At 41.5% G+C, this 14182-nt stretch overlaps 1 protein-coding gene across 11 annotated transcripts in view; it reads right to left on the reverse strand.

Annotated features, from left to right (window-relative positions):
• Nucleotides 1-51: 51 nt before the first annotated feature.
• The window catches only part of ANKHD1 (ankyrin repeat and KH domain containing 1), a 117591-nt gene continuing 103460 nt past the window's right edge, over nt 52-14182 (reverse strand). For 6 of the 11 annotated variants that reach the window (XM_058677231.1, XM_058677232.1, XM_058677227.1 and 3 more), the window contains 7 exons: nt 11940-12116; nt 10689-10940; nt 9444-9619; nt 8622-8783; nt 4861-4970; nt 555-728; nt 52-394 (listed from right to left, as the gene is read on the reverse strand). In XM_058677231.1, coding sequence (XP_058533214.1) covers nt 391-394; nt 555-728; nt 4861-4970; nt 8622-8783; nt 9444-9619; nt 10689-10940; nt 11940-12116 — 1055 coding nt within the window. In that variant the 3' untranslated portion in view covers nt 52-390. Of the gene's footprint in view, nt 395-554; nt 729-4860; nt 4971-7815; nt 8364-8621; nt 8784-9443; nt 9620-10688; nt 10941-11939; nt 12117-14182 lie in introns of those variants that run through there. The other 5 variants (XM_058677234.1, XM_058677228.1, XM_058677225.1 and 2 more) reach the window with 4 other exon arrangements.

Here is a 14182-nt window from a genome sequence, read left to right on the forward strand (position 1 = left end):
TAGCCTGTGATTGAACCTGGATATACCAGCATTGAGAACACCGGAGGCGACGCATTTCTCTGAATGTTTACTAAGCAGACAAAAGGTGACATACTCCACCCTCAGTCCCAGCCCCTAAGCATAGAGGGATGGGTTAGGAGGAGTACCTACAGACCAAGGATAAAATAGAGCTAGGGCTTGGCAAATAGCCCACTCTTATCCCTGGTCTAGCTGCCTCAGAACTAAAGGAGGCCCGGAATCAATAAGTCAGTTCCTTCCACATCAGATGAGACCAGCTGGCCTTTGGATACCCCAGAAAGAGGTGATGGCAGCAGCGGCTTGAGGGCTCCCTCTATAATTCCACACCAGGGTTCATCTGCACTGGATTAGATGTCCATTTCAAATTGTGCGTCATCTGGAGAGAGAAAAGGCAGGACCGGTTGCTGGTGTGAGGGCATGCAGGCCCAGGGTTAGTGTAAAAATCCCTCTTGGAGTTGAATACCCATTCCACTTCATAAAGCTTCTGAACTCAAGGGCTGGGGGCATTTTGTAATGTTAGGCCCTGATTTCCTTACCGGGTATCTCTTCCTCTGTCTCCTTCTGCTCCTTCAGCTCCTCTAGTTTGGAGGGTGGGGCTGTTGGAGGAGTTGTGACCCCGGGAATCTGAGGGAGGCAGCAAGGGGGTGTCCGGGCAATGGGTGAGTTCTTGCACTCCAGCAGGAACTTTCGGTCGTAGATGATCCTGGTGCCTGATGAGGGGTAGGGGCTGAGGTTAGAGTCAGGAGATTGGGAGCTCACAGAACTGGGGCCCCAGATAACAGTTTTTTTGGCAAATGGAAGTATGGTGTGTACCAGTGTTACCCTTTGTGCCAAAGGGCATCTGCTCTGCAATCCTAGGAAACCTGCAATCCCAAGAAACCTGCACAGAATTCACTAATAGGATCCTGGGCCTACCCAGATGTGGCTCAACAGCATAAAGCAAGTGGGACATACCAGCTGGTGCAGGTTTTAGGTTTGGGGGAGCTTCCGGTCTGTGCTCAAAGAAGAGCACCCAACTTGGAGCCTGGGGACTTAGGGATGCTCTGCTAGCCCTCTGGAGCGTCCTTGTTTGGCAGTTCTGCTTCACTCTGCCACTTGGTTCTCATCTTCCACAGTGAGGAGCCGGTTCCCCTGAAACATGGGGAACGTTCTTATCTGGTCCTCTCTTGATCCTTGTAAGGTTCAGCCCCCAGTGTCCCTGTCCTGTTTGCACCCCTCCCCTAGGCTTCCACGTGGCAGCAGCCCCTGGACCCAGAATCCAGCAGCTCTTGATTGCAAGCTGTTGGCCCCACCAAACCACCACCAGTCAGTGGTACAAACTTCAAGCCATTGCCCCAGCTTCCTGACCTGGGGCAATGTTAGGAGGCTCAGAGCTTACAGTGGATGAACCAAACCCAAGCCAGAGAGGGATCACAGCCCAGTTATTAGGAAGCTGGGATCAAAGCACTGTCACATCTCTTGAGGCTTATGAAAACTAAGTCTTTGTTTCAAATCTCCTCCCCTAACACTACAGCCTGTGGAGGGTACTGTGGTCAAGGCAAAAGCACACAACTTCCCACCGCCCCACCCCCACAGACAGCTCGCATGCGTTGGTCCACCGCTGGTGGACCCTGGCCTGCTGACCTCCGGGGGTAGTGGCATATAGCGTGCCCCCTGGCGTGGTGCTGTAGCAGTTGGGCAGCCGGTCCCTGCCCCCGGGAATCGGGCAGCTTGTTGATGTAGACATAGCGAGAAGGCTCAGGAAGGTGACCAGCTGGTGCTGTGGGCACGGGAGAAAGCCACGGAGCACTGCGCAAAGTCTGAGGTGGCCTTAGTTAACCAACTGTGGCCTCAGGCAACAACACCGGGACTACGTCACGCCTGGGGCGGAGCATCCCTCAACCACACAACCTCGACAACCTCGCCCCTGCCACCAGGGAGGGAGCAAGCCCCGACTCCGCCCAAGCTGTTAAAGGACACCAGCCTCCAGTTCCTATTGGCCCAACACTGACTAGGCCGACTACAGGCGTTACATGACCTGGTGGGCTGTGACTGTTACAGCTGAGCACTGGGAGTTGGGGGGCAGGTGAAACAGCGTATGGGGTAAAGCACAATTTGCCATATTTTACCATGAAGAAAAGCCCCCAACAGATGTCAGTTACTGGCTCAGAGTCACATGTCTTGGAGGAGAGGAACCTGGGATTCAAACCTGAATTTATCTACAGAGTCTCTCAGCACAGCTGCCCCCGTAAATACAGACAATTATGGTACAAAGTGAAAAGGGTGCTGGCTCCAAAAAGCAGTGAAAACGACTTATTAAAGAATGAGTAAGGGCAGAATCTGTGGGGAGGCGACATCTGCGACATCAACAGTGGGGAGGCCTGCCCTTCCACCTTGCGGCCACAGCTAAGGAAAGGTGGGGAACAGGTGAGAAGGGGTTGGCCTCTAGCTAAAAATAAGGGTCACTCTGGCTTTGGAGGGTAAGATATTTTGATAAGGATATAGTGATGTGGCAGGCAAGACAGTAGTGACAGGACAGTTAAGTCTAGTATCTATGTACAGTTAAAAAAAATCCCAGCTTCATTCACTGGTTATATTTGGCTTCCTCAAAATCAGTACTGTCTCCAACCTCCAAAACTAAGTACAGAGCATTGGACTGCACTCATTTATGAAAAGTAGCTCTGGCTTCATCAGATTCTTTCAGTTCTTCCTCCCCCCACCCCCCCGAGCTGTAATATCCTCATTCAAAAAAAAAAGCTTTATTGTAAGAATAAATTTCTCAAACTTTAATGTCAGCTTCCCTTAGGCAGGGGTTCAAGAGCTGGCCGTGCCATTTATGATCCGGTTCCCTGTTAATGTGCCTAGGAAAGCAGTAGATGGTGACCCAAGTATTTGGATCCTTGCAACCAAGTGGGAGGCCTGAAAGAGTCTCTGAGCTCCTGGATTTGGCCTGGCACTCAGCTGTTGTAGTCATTTGGAAGATCTCCCTCTCTCAGTCACCCTGCCTTTCAAATAAATAAAAATGAATCTTTTTTAAAATGAGCACTCTGATATAGGTTAGATTTGACCAAAAAATTCTACACTTTTTAAATCTGATTTATAGTGTTGCAGATCCTCAGGAGCACACACCAAGTAGCAAGCATATGTGATTCCAAATAAGGTTTTGGAGCCTCTTGCACCTAAATGAAGTGTCTTTTATTTTATTTCTTATTTGAAACGCAGAGTTACAGAAAGATACACACACACACACATCTTTTATCTGGCAATTCACTCCCCAAATGACCACAAGGACTGGAGCTGACCTGACATGAAGCCAGGAGCTTCTTCTGGGCCTCCCATATGGGTACTGGGGCCCAAGGACTTGAGCCAACCTCTGATGCTTTCCTATGCCAAAAGCAGAGAGCTGGACCTGAAGTGCAGCAGCCAGGATTAGAACCAGCATCCACTATGGGATGGTGTCACAAGTGGAGGCTTAGCCCACTACACTACAGTGCCAGCCTCATAAGGTGTCTTGATAATACAGGAAGGTCAAGCCTGAAAGACTGGAGAACCATCTACTGCAACTCAGCTTTTAAGCAAGGTGAGAGAGTAAGTCTTGCTGGAGGGTGAGAGCAAAGAAGGATGGGGTAAAGGATAGTGAGACTAAAGGTGGGGAGTCCAGCCTAGCGAAAAGAGGTGGGAGCAAGGGCTGTGGGAACAGAGAAGGAAGAATAAGGTCACTAATTAAGGGTGAGGTGAGGTGAGGAAGGGAGCCAGAGTCCTAGTAGCTGGTATACCATTTAATAAATAAGAAAATAAGAAAGAAGGGGAAAATAAGAAGAGGGGTATATCTAATAGTGGGGAATGAGTATTGGTGTAATGTCCAGGGTGACAGGAAGGAAGTAGACCTATTGGCATGAAGTTCAGAGGGAAACTTTGGGCTGGTGCTCCAGATTTGAGCAGTGTGAAGTCCCAGAATGCCGGATGAGATTACCAGGGCATACTGACATTTATCCAAGGGGCTGTGAAGAAAAGACTTATCAAGAGAATAACAGCCAGACCTAGGACTAGGAGAGAAGTGCCAACGATTTTCAAGCAGGATCAATGTTGGAATGAGATTTCCCTTTTACTAATCTCTACTACAAATAACAGCAGTTACTACAATAAAGACTAATGCCTACAGCTAACTTTTCTTGAGAAATTATGTGTAGGTCAAGAATGAGAAACTACAGAATAATTAGTTGGCTTTAGAGAGAAAGTCAGGTTTATCCATGAAAGCAGGATGAAGGACTAAGAATTTAAATGAGAGGGGCAACACTAATTATCCAAAAAACCCAGACTTATAGCCAGGCCCTACTTCTTTCAGAGCTGTGATTAAACCTCTAAGGAAATATAGGTCTTTGCTATCAGAACAGCTGCTTTTCAGTTCACATTCAATACCATTAAAACAAAACAGGAGGTGGCAGGTAATTACAAAAAAGAGACAACCAGTGAAGTGAGAAAGGAAATGGGCCATTATCAGAACTTCTCACCCCAGGGCAGGGTCCACTGGGAAGAACGTCAAACCAGGCACACTTTCTGGTAGCAATGCATCTTGCTAGTTAGAACAACATGTTCAGAAGCAGTGTTCCTCCAAGTTTATTTGCTTCTTCCTGGGTTTACAATCGAGTCCAAAGGTCTTCAACAGTGAGACAGAACTACCTATACTAAGTACTCTTCTGTTTGGCTTCAAACCATAATAAGATTATAATATTTACCCTTCTACAAGCTAGCTCAAAACTGAGAATGCTCCCTTTGTGCACTACGTATGAGGTTGGAAGAAAGATTTGGCCAGAACCTACACAACAGATGGGAACTGGAGTTCCAAGTCCTGAGATTTCTTACCTCTGGTTAGGAGAGGTCACCACTGGCTGTCCAACTCTCTTCTTCGGTCTCGTTAGCTGAGGTGATGAAATTTCCCCTTTGAGAGCAGGGACTGAAGGAAGCAGACTGGCCTATAAAAGGGCAAGTCAGCACACTGTAGCCACACAGGTTTAAAGGGTCTTAAAACAAATAATTTTGTCATTGATGGATTTGTATTATATTGAACAGTCCTGGAAGTAACGGTCCAGAAATCTTGATGTAATAGTTTTATTCTGGAAAGAACTGTAACTCATGAGGTTTATTGTGCCTTAGCAGGATGTTTCTTAACAACCTGAGCAGGGCTCCCTGTGGATTGTGAAAGGTTTTCTTCTGCCTCCACTAAAGTCTCAGTCAGTATTCTCCCGTTTAGTAGCAGCCTTTGGATTCCATGTGAGAACCAGAAATAAGGGCATTCAACCTCTGCACTGCAAACATTCTCATGGTTGCCAGTATTTCCAACTTTGCTATTCTTGTTCATGAGAAGAAAAACTATGTTAGAACTAAAAGACTCCATTTTGAATTAGGTTCCATTTCATTTTCAGATAAGAGTGCAGGACACAGACATGAGATTATTTGTCTAGGTAAGATCACACATGTGCCAGCGTTAGACATGAAAACAGATGGAGGCTTCTGACTCTTGTACCCATGCTACCTCCCTCATATCCCTTGTGTACCTTGAAAATAACCAAATTCTTACCTGAGCTAGGTTTTATTTATCCAACATTCAGTTTGGTAAAATAGCAATAACAGTAATGCCAGGAGAGACAGGCAGAGGAAGAAGAGATTATACCAGGAGAAATGGGATTGTGAAGAGGCTACTGGGATCCAAATATAGAGAAAAGAAGGCAGTGCTGGTAAGAGGAAAGAGAGGAGTATATCCTAAAGAACTACCTCCAATTGCACAACTGTTTCTTGCTAATTTCCTTGGGTTTCTCATAATTGCCTTTTTCTTTATGTGTCTAGTTCCTGACCCAAGGTAAAATTTATCTCAAGGTACAGAGACATACAGGCTCCTCCAGACAATTCAAATATATTAAACATTTCAGACAAAACAAACAAGTAACTGAATTCATTTGTTTCATTTTATCCTTCATTATTATATATTTCACTAAGAGTAGTTTTATTTATTTTGCTAATTTAGGTGAATTTTTAAAGTGTCATTAACAGTAAGTGGAAACAGCAAGATTATGTCCCTGATTCCTGGGGTCTTCTGTCCGCTCCCCGCCACCCAATCAAGGTCAGGGGACCTCTTGAGACAGCGTGATAAGGCTATCAACTGCAGCAAAGGAGCAGCTTTAACAGCAGTGATACCTTCTTTTAAAACTAATAAAAATAGGAAGTAAGAATTGAACTTCAGGAAGCTGTCTCATACATTAAACTGATATGGAAGGCCAAAAATCAGATTATGTCTAACAAGAAACAAACACAGTGGGTCTAATCTGTCTTTAGGCTCCAGAGAGAAGAATTAAGAATTCCTGTTGGTATGACAATTCAAAAGTGCTGTCTGTACAGTTCTTCCTATAGGTACTACCCTTTTTCTGTATATTCTCCTTTGCTTTTTAATCAACTCCAAATATTTTCTTGTTCATGAACACACTGATAAATGTACTTCTCAGTGGGATAATTTTCTTTTCTATTGCATCAGATTCTTGGCATAGCCTATGATTTGGCCACCACAACCATTTCAGTGTTCCTGTGTTTAGTTTGCTGAACATATTGTCTCTATAAACCTGGAGCCATGGAACTAAGCCCAGAATTAGTCACACAGTTGTAAACATTCAGCTGATTCAATAATACAGCAGACCAACAAAAGTCATCCCCCTTTATGTCCTTCAAATAAAACACCTATAAGCAAATAAATACTTCAGATAAATGAAACTCAGGAAACACAAAAACAAACTGGAATTTGATGATGTGGGTGGCCCCCAAGTTTGTTCAGTGTCAACTGACTGAATCCAACTGTTCTGATTGACATACTTATGATCCATAGATAGTGAAAACTATCAGTGACCTAACTGCTAAATTAAGATACAATTCCAAAAAACCAAGATAGCAAAAATAAATAGATAGATAGATAGATAGATAGAGAAAACAAAGACATAATTCCAGGGCCGGCATTGAGGTGTGGTAGGCTAAGCCTCTCACTGCAGTGTTGGCATCCCAACGGGTACTAAATCGTATCTCCAGCTCCTCACTTATGGCCTGGGAAAGCAGAGGAGAATGGCCCATGTCCTTTGGCCCCTGCACCTACATGGGAGACCCAGACGAGGCTCCTGACTTCAGACTGGCTAAGCTCTGCTGTTGCAGACATTTGGGGAGTGAACCAGCAGACGGACAATCTCTGTTTCTCCCAGTCTCTACTTCTCTATATAATTCTGCTTTTCAAAAAAAATATTTTAAAAAAGACATAATGCCAAGGCTTGCAACTATCTAACATGAAACATGATATTGAAGGGAATAAGCACTGTTTAACACAGAACAGACAACTAGTTTTTTCAAAGTGCAACCCGGGATCCCATATGGGCACCAGTTCTAATCCTGGCAGTCCTGGTTCCCATCCAGCTCCCTGTTTGTGGCCTGGGAAAGCATCTGAGGATGGCCCAAAGCCTTGGGACCCTGTGCCTGTGTGGGACACTCAGAGGAGGCTCCTGGTTCCTGGCCTCAGATTGGCTCAGCTCCAGCCGTTGTGGCAACTTGTGCAGTGAATTAACAGATGGAAGATCTTCCTGTCTCACCTCCTCTCTTTATATCTGCCTTTGCAATAAAAATAAATAAATATTAAAAAAGAAGTGCTTTTTCAAAGCAGTTCTAAGAATGGACTGTAGAAGTGTAAAATGTGAGAAACCTGTTGCAAATACAGTTTTAAAAATCTAGTTATGTATGAATGTGGATTGGGTAGTTATCTTCATGACCACTGAAAGGATCACACCCCACTTCTAAACACTGTTCATCTTTTTATTGAATATTCTGGTCAGTATTTCACATTGATACAGGCTACATTAGGTAGAGCCACTATAAGACAATAAATTTACTCAACGTTTTCCTTTTAAGTATGTAAACAATTATACATGTATTTACCACCCTAAAAGGCTGAAACATGTAATCATCTAATTCTTCTTCTGCATACAAGTGCACACAGTATGTTTAGTCAAAAGCACTGAATTCATCTGATCTTAAGTTGAAAATGGCTAAACTAAAAAGAAAAGAAAAGAAAAGAAAATGGCTAAACTAACCAGAGAACATAATCAGGTGGATAGGAAATCAGTCTTTTCTTATACAATGGGCAGTAATTTTTCATCGCTAAAGCCTCAAAGAAAAAATATCTTAATTAGGCACATTAAAGAAAAAAAACATCCCCACAGTTCTTCCAAGGTCATAGGATTTCTCAAACAATGCTAAAGAGTAAAGACCTTTACTCTTATAACTTAGTTGACATATTTGAGATGCATGTTTCCAACATGAGGTGCCCATGTGCCAGGCCAAATCTGAAAAGGGGGAGGAAAAATTGGAATTTCTAATTAGGACTCTTTAAACATTTACAAAATGAATAAATATATGCAACAGCAATTCACTGTTTCTGCCTGGAAAGAATACAAATATATGAAATAAATGCTTGGTAGCATCATTGTGAGGTTGAAAAAAACTTAAGGAGTTCAGTCATGACTTTAAACATTTTGAATTGAATAATTAAAAGAATAATATGACAAATTTGAAAAATAATAAGAGCATTAAATCTGTTTTACCTGTTGGGCATCAGTGCAATCAGCTGAATTTTGGATAACTTTTATCATAGGATTCCAAGCAGGATCTGGGTTGTGAAGTCCGTTAAACAGTGGGCCTCCTGGAACATCAGCAAGCTGATGAGAAGGTATTATAGCGCCTCCATACATGGAAATTGGCAAACCCTAAAACAGCAGAAAAAGATTTTAATTTTGAAGTAACTTTAAATAATGATTTCTATAATAGGTTAGACTTTTTTTTTTTTTTAACCTTCCCTTAATTCAGAAAACTCAAAAGAATCCTAAAGTATAGCATGGAACAGTGCTGAGAAACCCCAAGTGTTTATATGCATTTCCAACACTTCAACAAGAAGAGAAAGGGAAAAAAACATAAAACTACAACTAAATCCAGTATTAAATTATGTAATACCCCCAACTTTCCCACATTTTAGTTTCACTAGTAAGTTTTTCTAAGAGCAAAAGGGGACTGCTTGCAGCCGTAGTCTGGTTTTACAGCAGCCAAGAAGCTATCAAAAAAGACAAGAAAATATTGGACAGGACACAACAAGCTTTTCAGGGAGGTAGAGGCTTTCTTCAAAGTTATGGCAACAGAATACAAAGCAGTAAAACTTAAGTCCCTTCTACAGGATTTCTATAGGATAAGAACTTCTATAGGATAATTTATGAACAAACTAATATGAACCATGCTATCTCCTTGAAAGTGAGCAAAATATTTGGTAAAGTAATGGAAAAGGGAATATTATTTCAATATGAACTATTCCTTAACATGTGACTACAAAGACCAGCAAAGTGTCAAATGAATTACAATAACTCTTGTCAACTCACTTTGGAAAAATCCACAAAACCACCTGGCATGGGTTGATGAAAAATGTTAGAGGGGGCTACCATTCCAGATTCATCTCTCTCCAATGGCTGATGCTGAGAGAATGTGCTTGGGTCTGATAGCTGTTGATGCATTGGATGGTTTCCTATCATAGACTGCGACCAACCTGATAAGCCTTCTGGAAAAAAGAATTGAAAACAGGCCTTAATATTTGGACAAAACAATAAAATATTACTTTATTCTTTTTTTCTAACCAAATTTTATAAACACAAATCCTCTAGAGAAAACAGCACAAAAGCCAGAGTTTTGTTAGAGAAAAAAAGTCTAATGAATTAGCAAGCTTATTAAGAGGAAAAAGTAGCTGTTTGCATCATTTATTTGTTTTTTTTTAAGGTTTAATTATTTTTATTGCAAAGTTGGATATACATAGAGAGGAAGAGAGACAAATATCTTCCGTTCGATGATTCACTCCCTAAGTGACCACAATGGCCGGTGCTGTGCAGGTCCAAAGCCAGGAGCCAGGAGCCAGAAGCTCTTCCGGGTCTCCCACAACACTACAGGGTCCCAAGGCTCTGGGCTGTCCTCGGCTGCTTTCCCAGGACACAAGCAGGGAGCTGGATGGGAAGCGGAGCTGCTGGGATTAGAACTGGCACCCAGGGCCTGGCGTGATAGCGCAGAGGTTAAAGTCCTCGCCTTGGACGTGCCCTGGGATCCCATATGAGCGCCGGTTCTAATCCTGGCAGCTCCACTTCCCATTCAGCTCCCTGCTTGTGATCTGGGAGAGCAGTTGAAGACAGCCCAAGGCCTAGGGACCCTGCACCCGCATGGGAGACATAGAAGAGGCTCCTGAAATCTGTTCGGCTCAGGTCCAGCCGTTGCGGCTGCCTGAGGAATGAACCATTGACGGAAGATCTTCCTCTCTGTCTCTCCTCTCTCTCTGTATATCTCCCTTTCCAAAAAAAAAAAAAAAAAAAAGAAAGAAAAGAACCGGCGCCCATATGGGATTCTGGCGGATGCAAGGAGAGGACTTTAGTCACTAGGCCATAGCGCCGGGCCCACGTCATTTATTTCTAATCAACTCTAGACTCTGAAATTGGACTGAACTCTCAAAGATATAACCACCCTTTCTTGACTGACTGCTAAACACAGAACTGAGTTTTGTTTTTGTTTTTAAAAGAAAGTTTTAACAGCAAACTCTTACAACTTACTTGAGATATCCCTCTAGAGAGAGGGTAAGATAACTGTACCTGACATGGCATTAACACCAAATGACCAGATTCCACTGTGTCCAACAGGAGCTACAAAACTGGTCCCCACAGGAGCCTGTGTCACAGCACCTCCTTGCCGAATCCGTGCCAGTCGCTCAGTTCCAATGGGAGGCGGTATCTTCCGATCCTGACTTGCACTGCCTGCTTTTGCTTGGCCCAAAGGTGGTGGAGCAGAAGTGGCTGAAAGAGGTGAAGATGATCCCGAAGAAACAGATGGAATAGGAGAGTCACCTGGTGGCAAAATATTTCTCTATTGTTTTATTACATATAAAAACTAAGAGTGTGAGAAACCTTGTTGCAAAGCTCTAGTCCATAACAATAATTCTGTAAAGAAAAATTTCATTTGATATAATCATTCAAATGAAGATATGTAATTTCTACAAGCATTATTTTATACTGTTTCTGTTATAATGTGTAGAAACAATTATCTCTCATTTTTTTCCCCACGTAAACTGAACAAAGCTAGAAAGGAAGAAAGCCACATTTACTCTCACTCTAGTTCTCAATAATTTTCTCAAAACATGTATCATCATATTTAAAATTAACTACAATGTGGCAATGTTTATGCTATATCTAGAATGAATTAAGAAAACATCTGATGGCTTTCTATGCTTGTTAGTTCTCTTTTTTTCCCTTTATGTAAACCCTTTTTGCTGTAAGGAAGAAAGGGTAAGCATGAGTAAAGCATCCACAGCTTTGCTTCTTAAAGTTCCTCTCAGGTAATTTGGGGGGTGTTCCTTGTCAAAGAGCCACACTACTGACTACCTTATGATACTCATTTTAAAAAAATGAAATTCTGTTCAATTCCAAATACTTCATTTGTTCTAAAAAATGAAATAACTCAGAACAAAGGAATATTTCTACTTATGATAATATAGTTTCATAAAAGGTAAAAATAAGAAATCACATCAAATGGATAATTCATATAAATCCAGCTTCTTTCCTGATTTCAGAAATTCTCTCTCAACACTGCCCACAAAGGGTCCTTTTGTAAACCTATCTAGATTACCTCTTTAGGTCCAAGTCCAAATGTAAGCATTTCTAGCTTGGAAGACCAGCTTGACCCTTTCTCAAGTTTTCAATCCTAAAAATGACTAATGCTATGATACAAACCTTGGGGGAGGGGGGTCCTGCAAATCATTTAGCTTGCTAAAATACAGTATTCCCTGAAACAAACAGTTTAATAACTTATTCAAGATTCTTTGGGATGAGTTCCTCCAGGATTCCTACATGAGTTTGAGGCGCTTGTCCAAGGATGGGGAGAAAAATGTTGTCTGTTGAAACTAGGAGTCCCAACAGGAGGTGGCGCTTGTAGGAAAACCCTTGTTCCTGGTATACCGGAGAAACTTGTCAGAGGAGCAGAAGAGGAAGATGGGGAGCTGCCTGATGGGTCAATAGATGGTAACCCTGAAACGAAACAGGTCCAAGACATCCCATTAACCAAGGAATTAAAACAAAGTCACTGCTTTATTTAATTTCTTTATAAAAAGAAGAAAACATTTGGTTTCTTTTTGGAAATCACAACAAAAATAGATTTGGGTGGCCAAATCTATTTTTTTTTTAATTTTGCTTACAACCCAGAATACCAACACTACTAGATATAGAAAAGCAAGCTAAATGTTTAAAAATGGAAGTCACTTGCAATAATGCTCTAGATAAATCTTGAAGCTTTTCACTGAAACAATAATGATGTGAGAGTATGTATGACTAAATGGTACCCATCACAAATTTGTGTTCACTTTTGTGGAAAATCTCTAAATATAGCTTTCCATCACACAACTATAGACATTTCTGAAAGAAGATATTGTTTCTCACAATGACTGCTTCCTCAGAGAAGAAAAACACTACTAAACTAAGGACAATTTTTGCAATTTCTAGTGCAAAAACAAAATGTAAATAGTGGAAAACTGTATCAAAGCCTCTACCACAATTCCACTGTGTTCTCTGGAGAAAGTATTCGACAAAGGAAACAAGCTTCTCGAAAGATATTATAAGGTACTCATTTTAGGAAAATATAGGTAATATCAATACAAATTTATCAAATCTTCTTTCAAGCAGGTCTTATTTTCAAATAGTTTGATTTCCTCATGATTAAAACAAATAGTTTGCCTGAACTATAGGCAGTTGCCTAGGTTGCCTTATACCTAAGCAAGTTTTATATTGCTGGGAGAAAAGCAGCAAGTAACTGACGGGCACTCTGGGCTTGGTTAATGCCAAATTTATATTAACTATACCAGTATGCCAACATAGTTGCTTATTCCCTTTTTTTTAAGGTTTATTTTTATTGGGAAGTCAGATATACAGAGAGGAGGAGAGACAGGAAGATCTTCCATCTGATGATTTGCTCCCCAAGTGGCTGTAATAGCCTAAGCTGAGCCAATCTGAAGCCAGGAGCCAGGATCTTCTTCTGGGTCTCCCATGCAGGTGCAGGGTTCCAAGACTTTAGGCCATCCTCTACTGCTTTCCCAGGCCATAAGCTCGAAGCTGGATAGGAAGTAGAGCAGTTGGGACATGAACCAGTGCCCATATGGGATCCTGGTGCTTGCAAGGTAGGAATTTAGCCATTGAGCCATGGTGTCAAAGTGGCTTTCAAAGTGCTACTACATAGGGAAAAATAATTTTTATAATAGTTTCTTGTCACTATTTTTATAGTGAAATCTGTCAGTCTTTTATAAAGATAATCAGAGTGGCATTTTTAGTGAATGAAACAGATATCATGTGTATGTACTTTACAGATATCATGTGAATGTATTTGTTATTGGCCCTACTGAGGTTTAACTCACACAGAATGCTATTCACCTATCTGAAGTTATGCATTCAGTTGCATTGAATGCATTTTCAATATATTCATTTAGAATATTTTTATTGCCCTAAAAGGAAAACCTGTACATCACATATCTATTGCCCCACTCTGCATACTGCAAGCCCCACAACCTAATCTACTCTATGTTTCTATAGATTTGCCTATTCTGGAAACTTCATATAAACAGAATCAATAATGGTCTTTGGCTAGTGCTTTAGGGTGCTTTCACTTAGCCAAATATTTTCAAAGTTCATCATTCATATTAGAACATGTATTTGTACCTTTTTTCTTATTGCCAAGTGAAGATAATATTCTTTATACAGTTGTGACATTTTGTTCACCAGATGTGAGAAACTGAGTTGTTTCCATTTTTATTATTATGAATAATACTGCTGTGAACATCTGAACACCAGTTTGCTGTAGACATGCCTTCTCTTAAGTATTTTTAGGAGTGGAATTACTGGATCACAGTTTTATTTTTAATGACTATTTTTCATCTGCTTAATAAGACAGAGATGATCCAATAATCCCATTCTGAGGTCTGTTCAGCTTTTTAAGGACTGTGAACTGCTTTTCCAAATTGGATGTTCTATTTTATATTTCTACCAACAACATATGGCGACTTGAGTTTCTCTGCATCCATCACCATTTTAGGGACTGCTACTCCTTA

The sequence above is a fragment of the Ochotona princeps genome, chromosome 19 (genome assembly GCF_030435755.1).
Source record: "Ochotona princeps isolate mOchPri1 chromosome 19, mOchPri1.hap1, whole genome shotgun sequence".
Taxonomy (NCBI): domain Eukaryota; kingdom Metazoa; phylum Chordata; class Mammalia; order Lagomorpha; family Ochotonidae; genus Ochotona; species Ochotona princeps.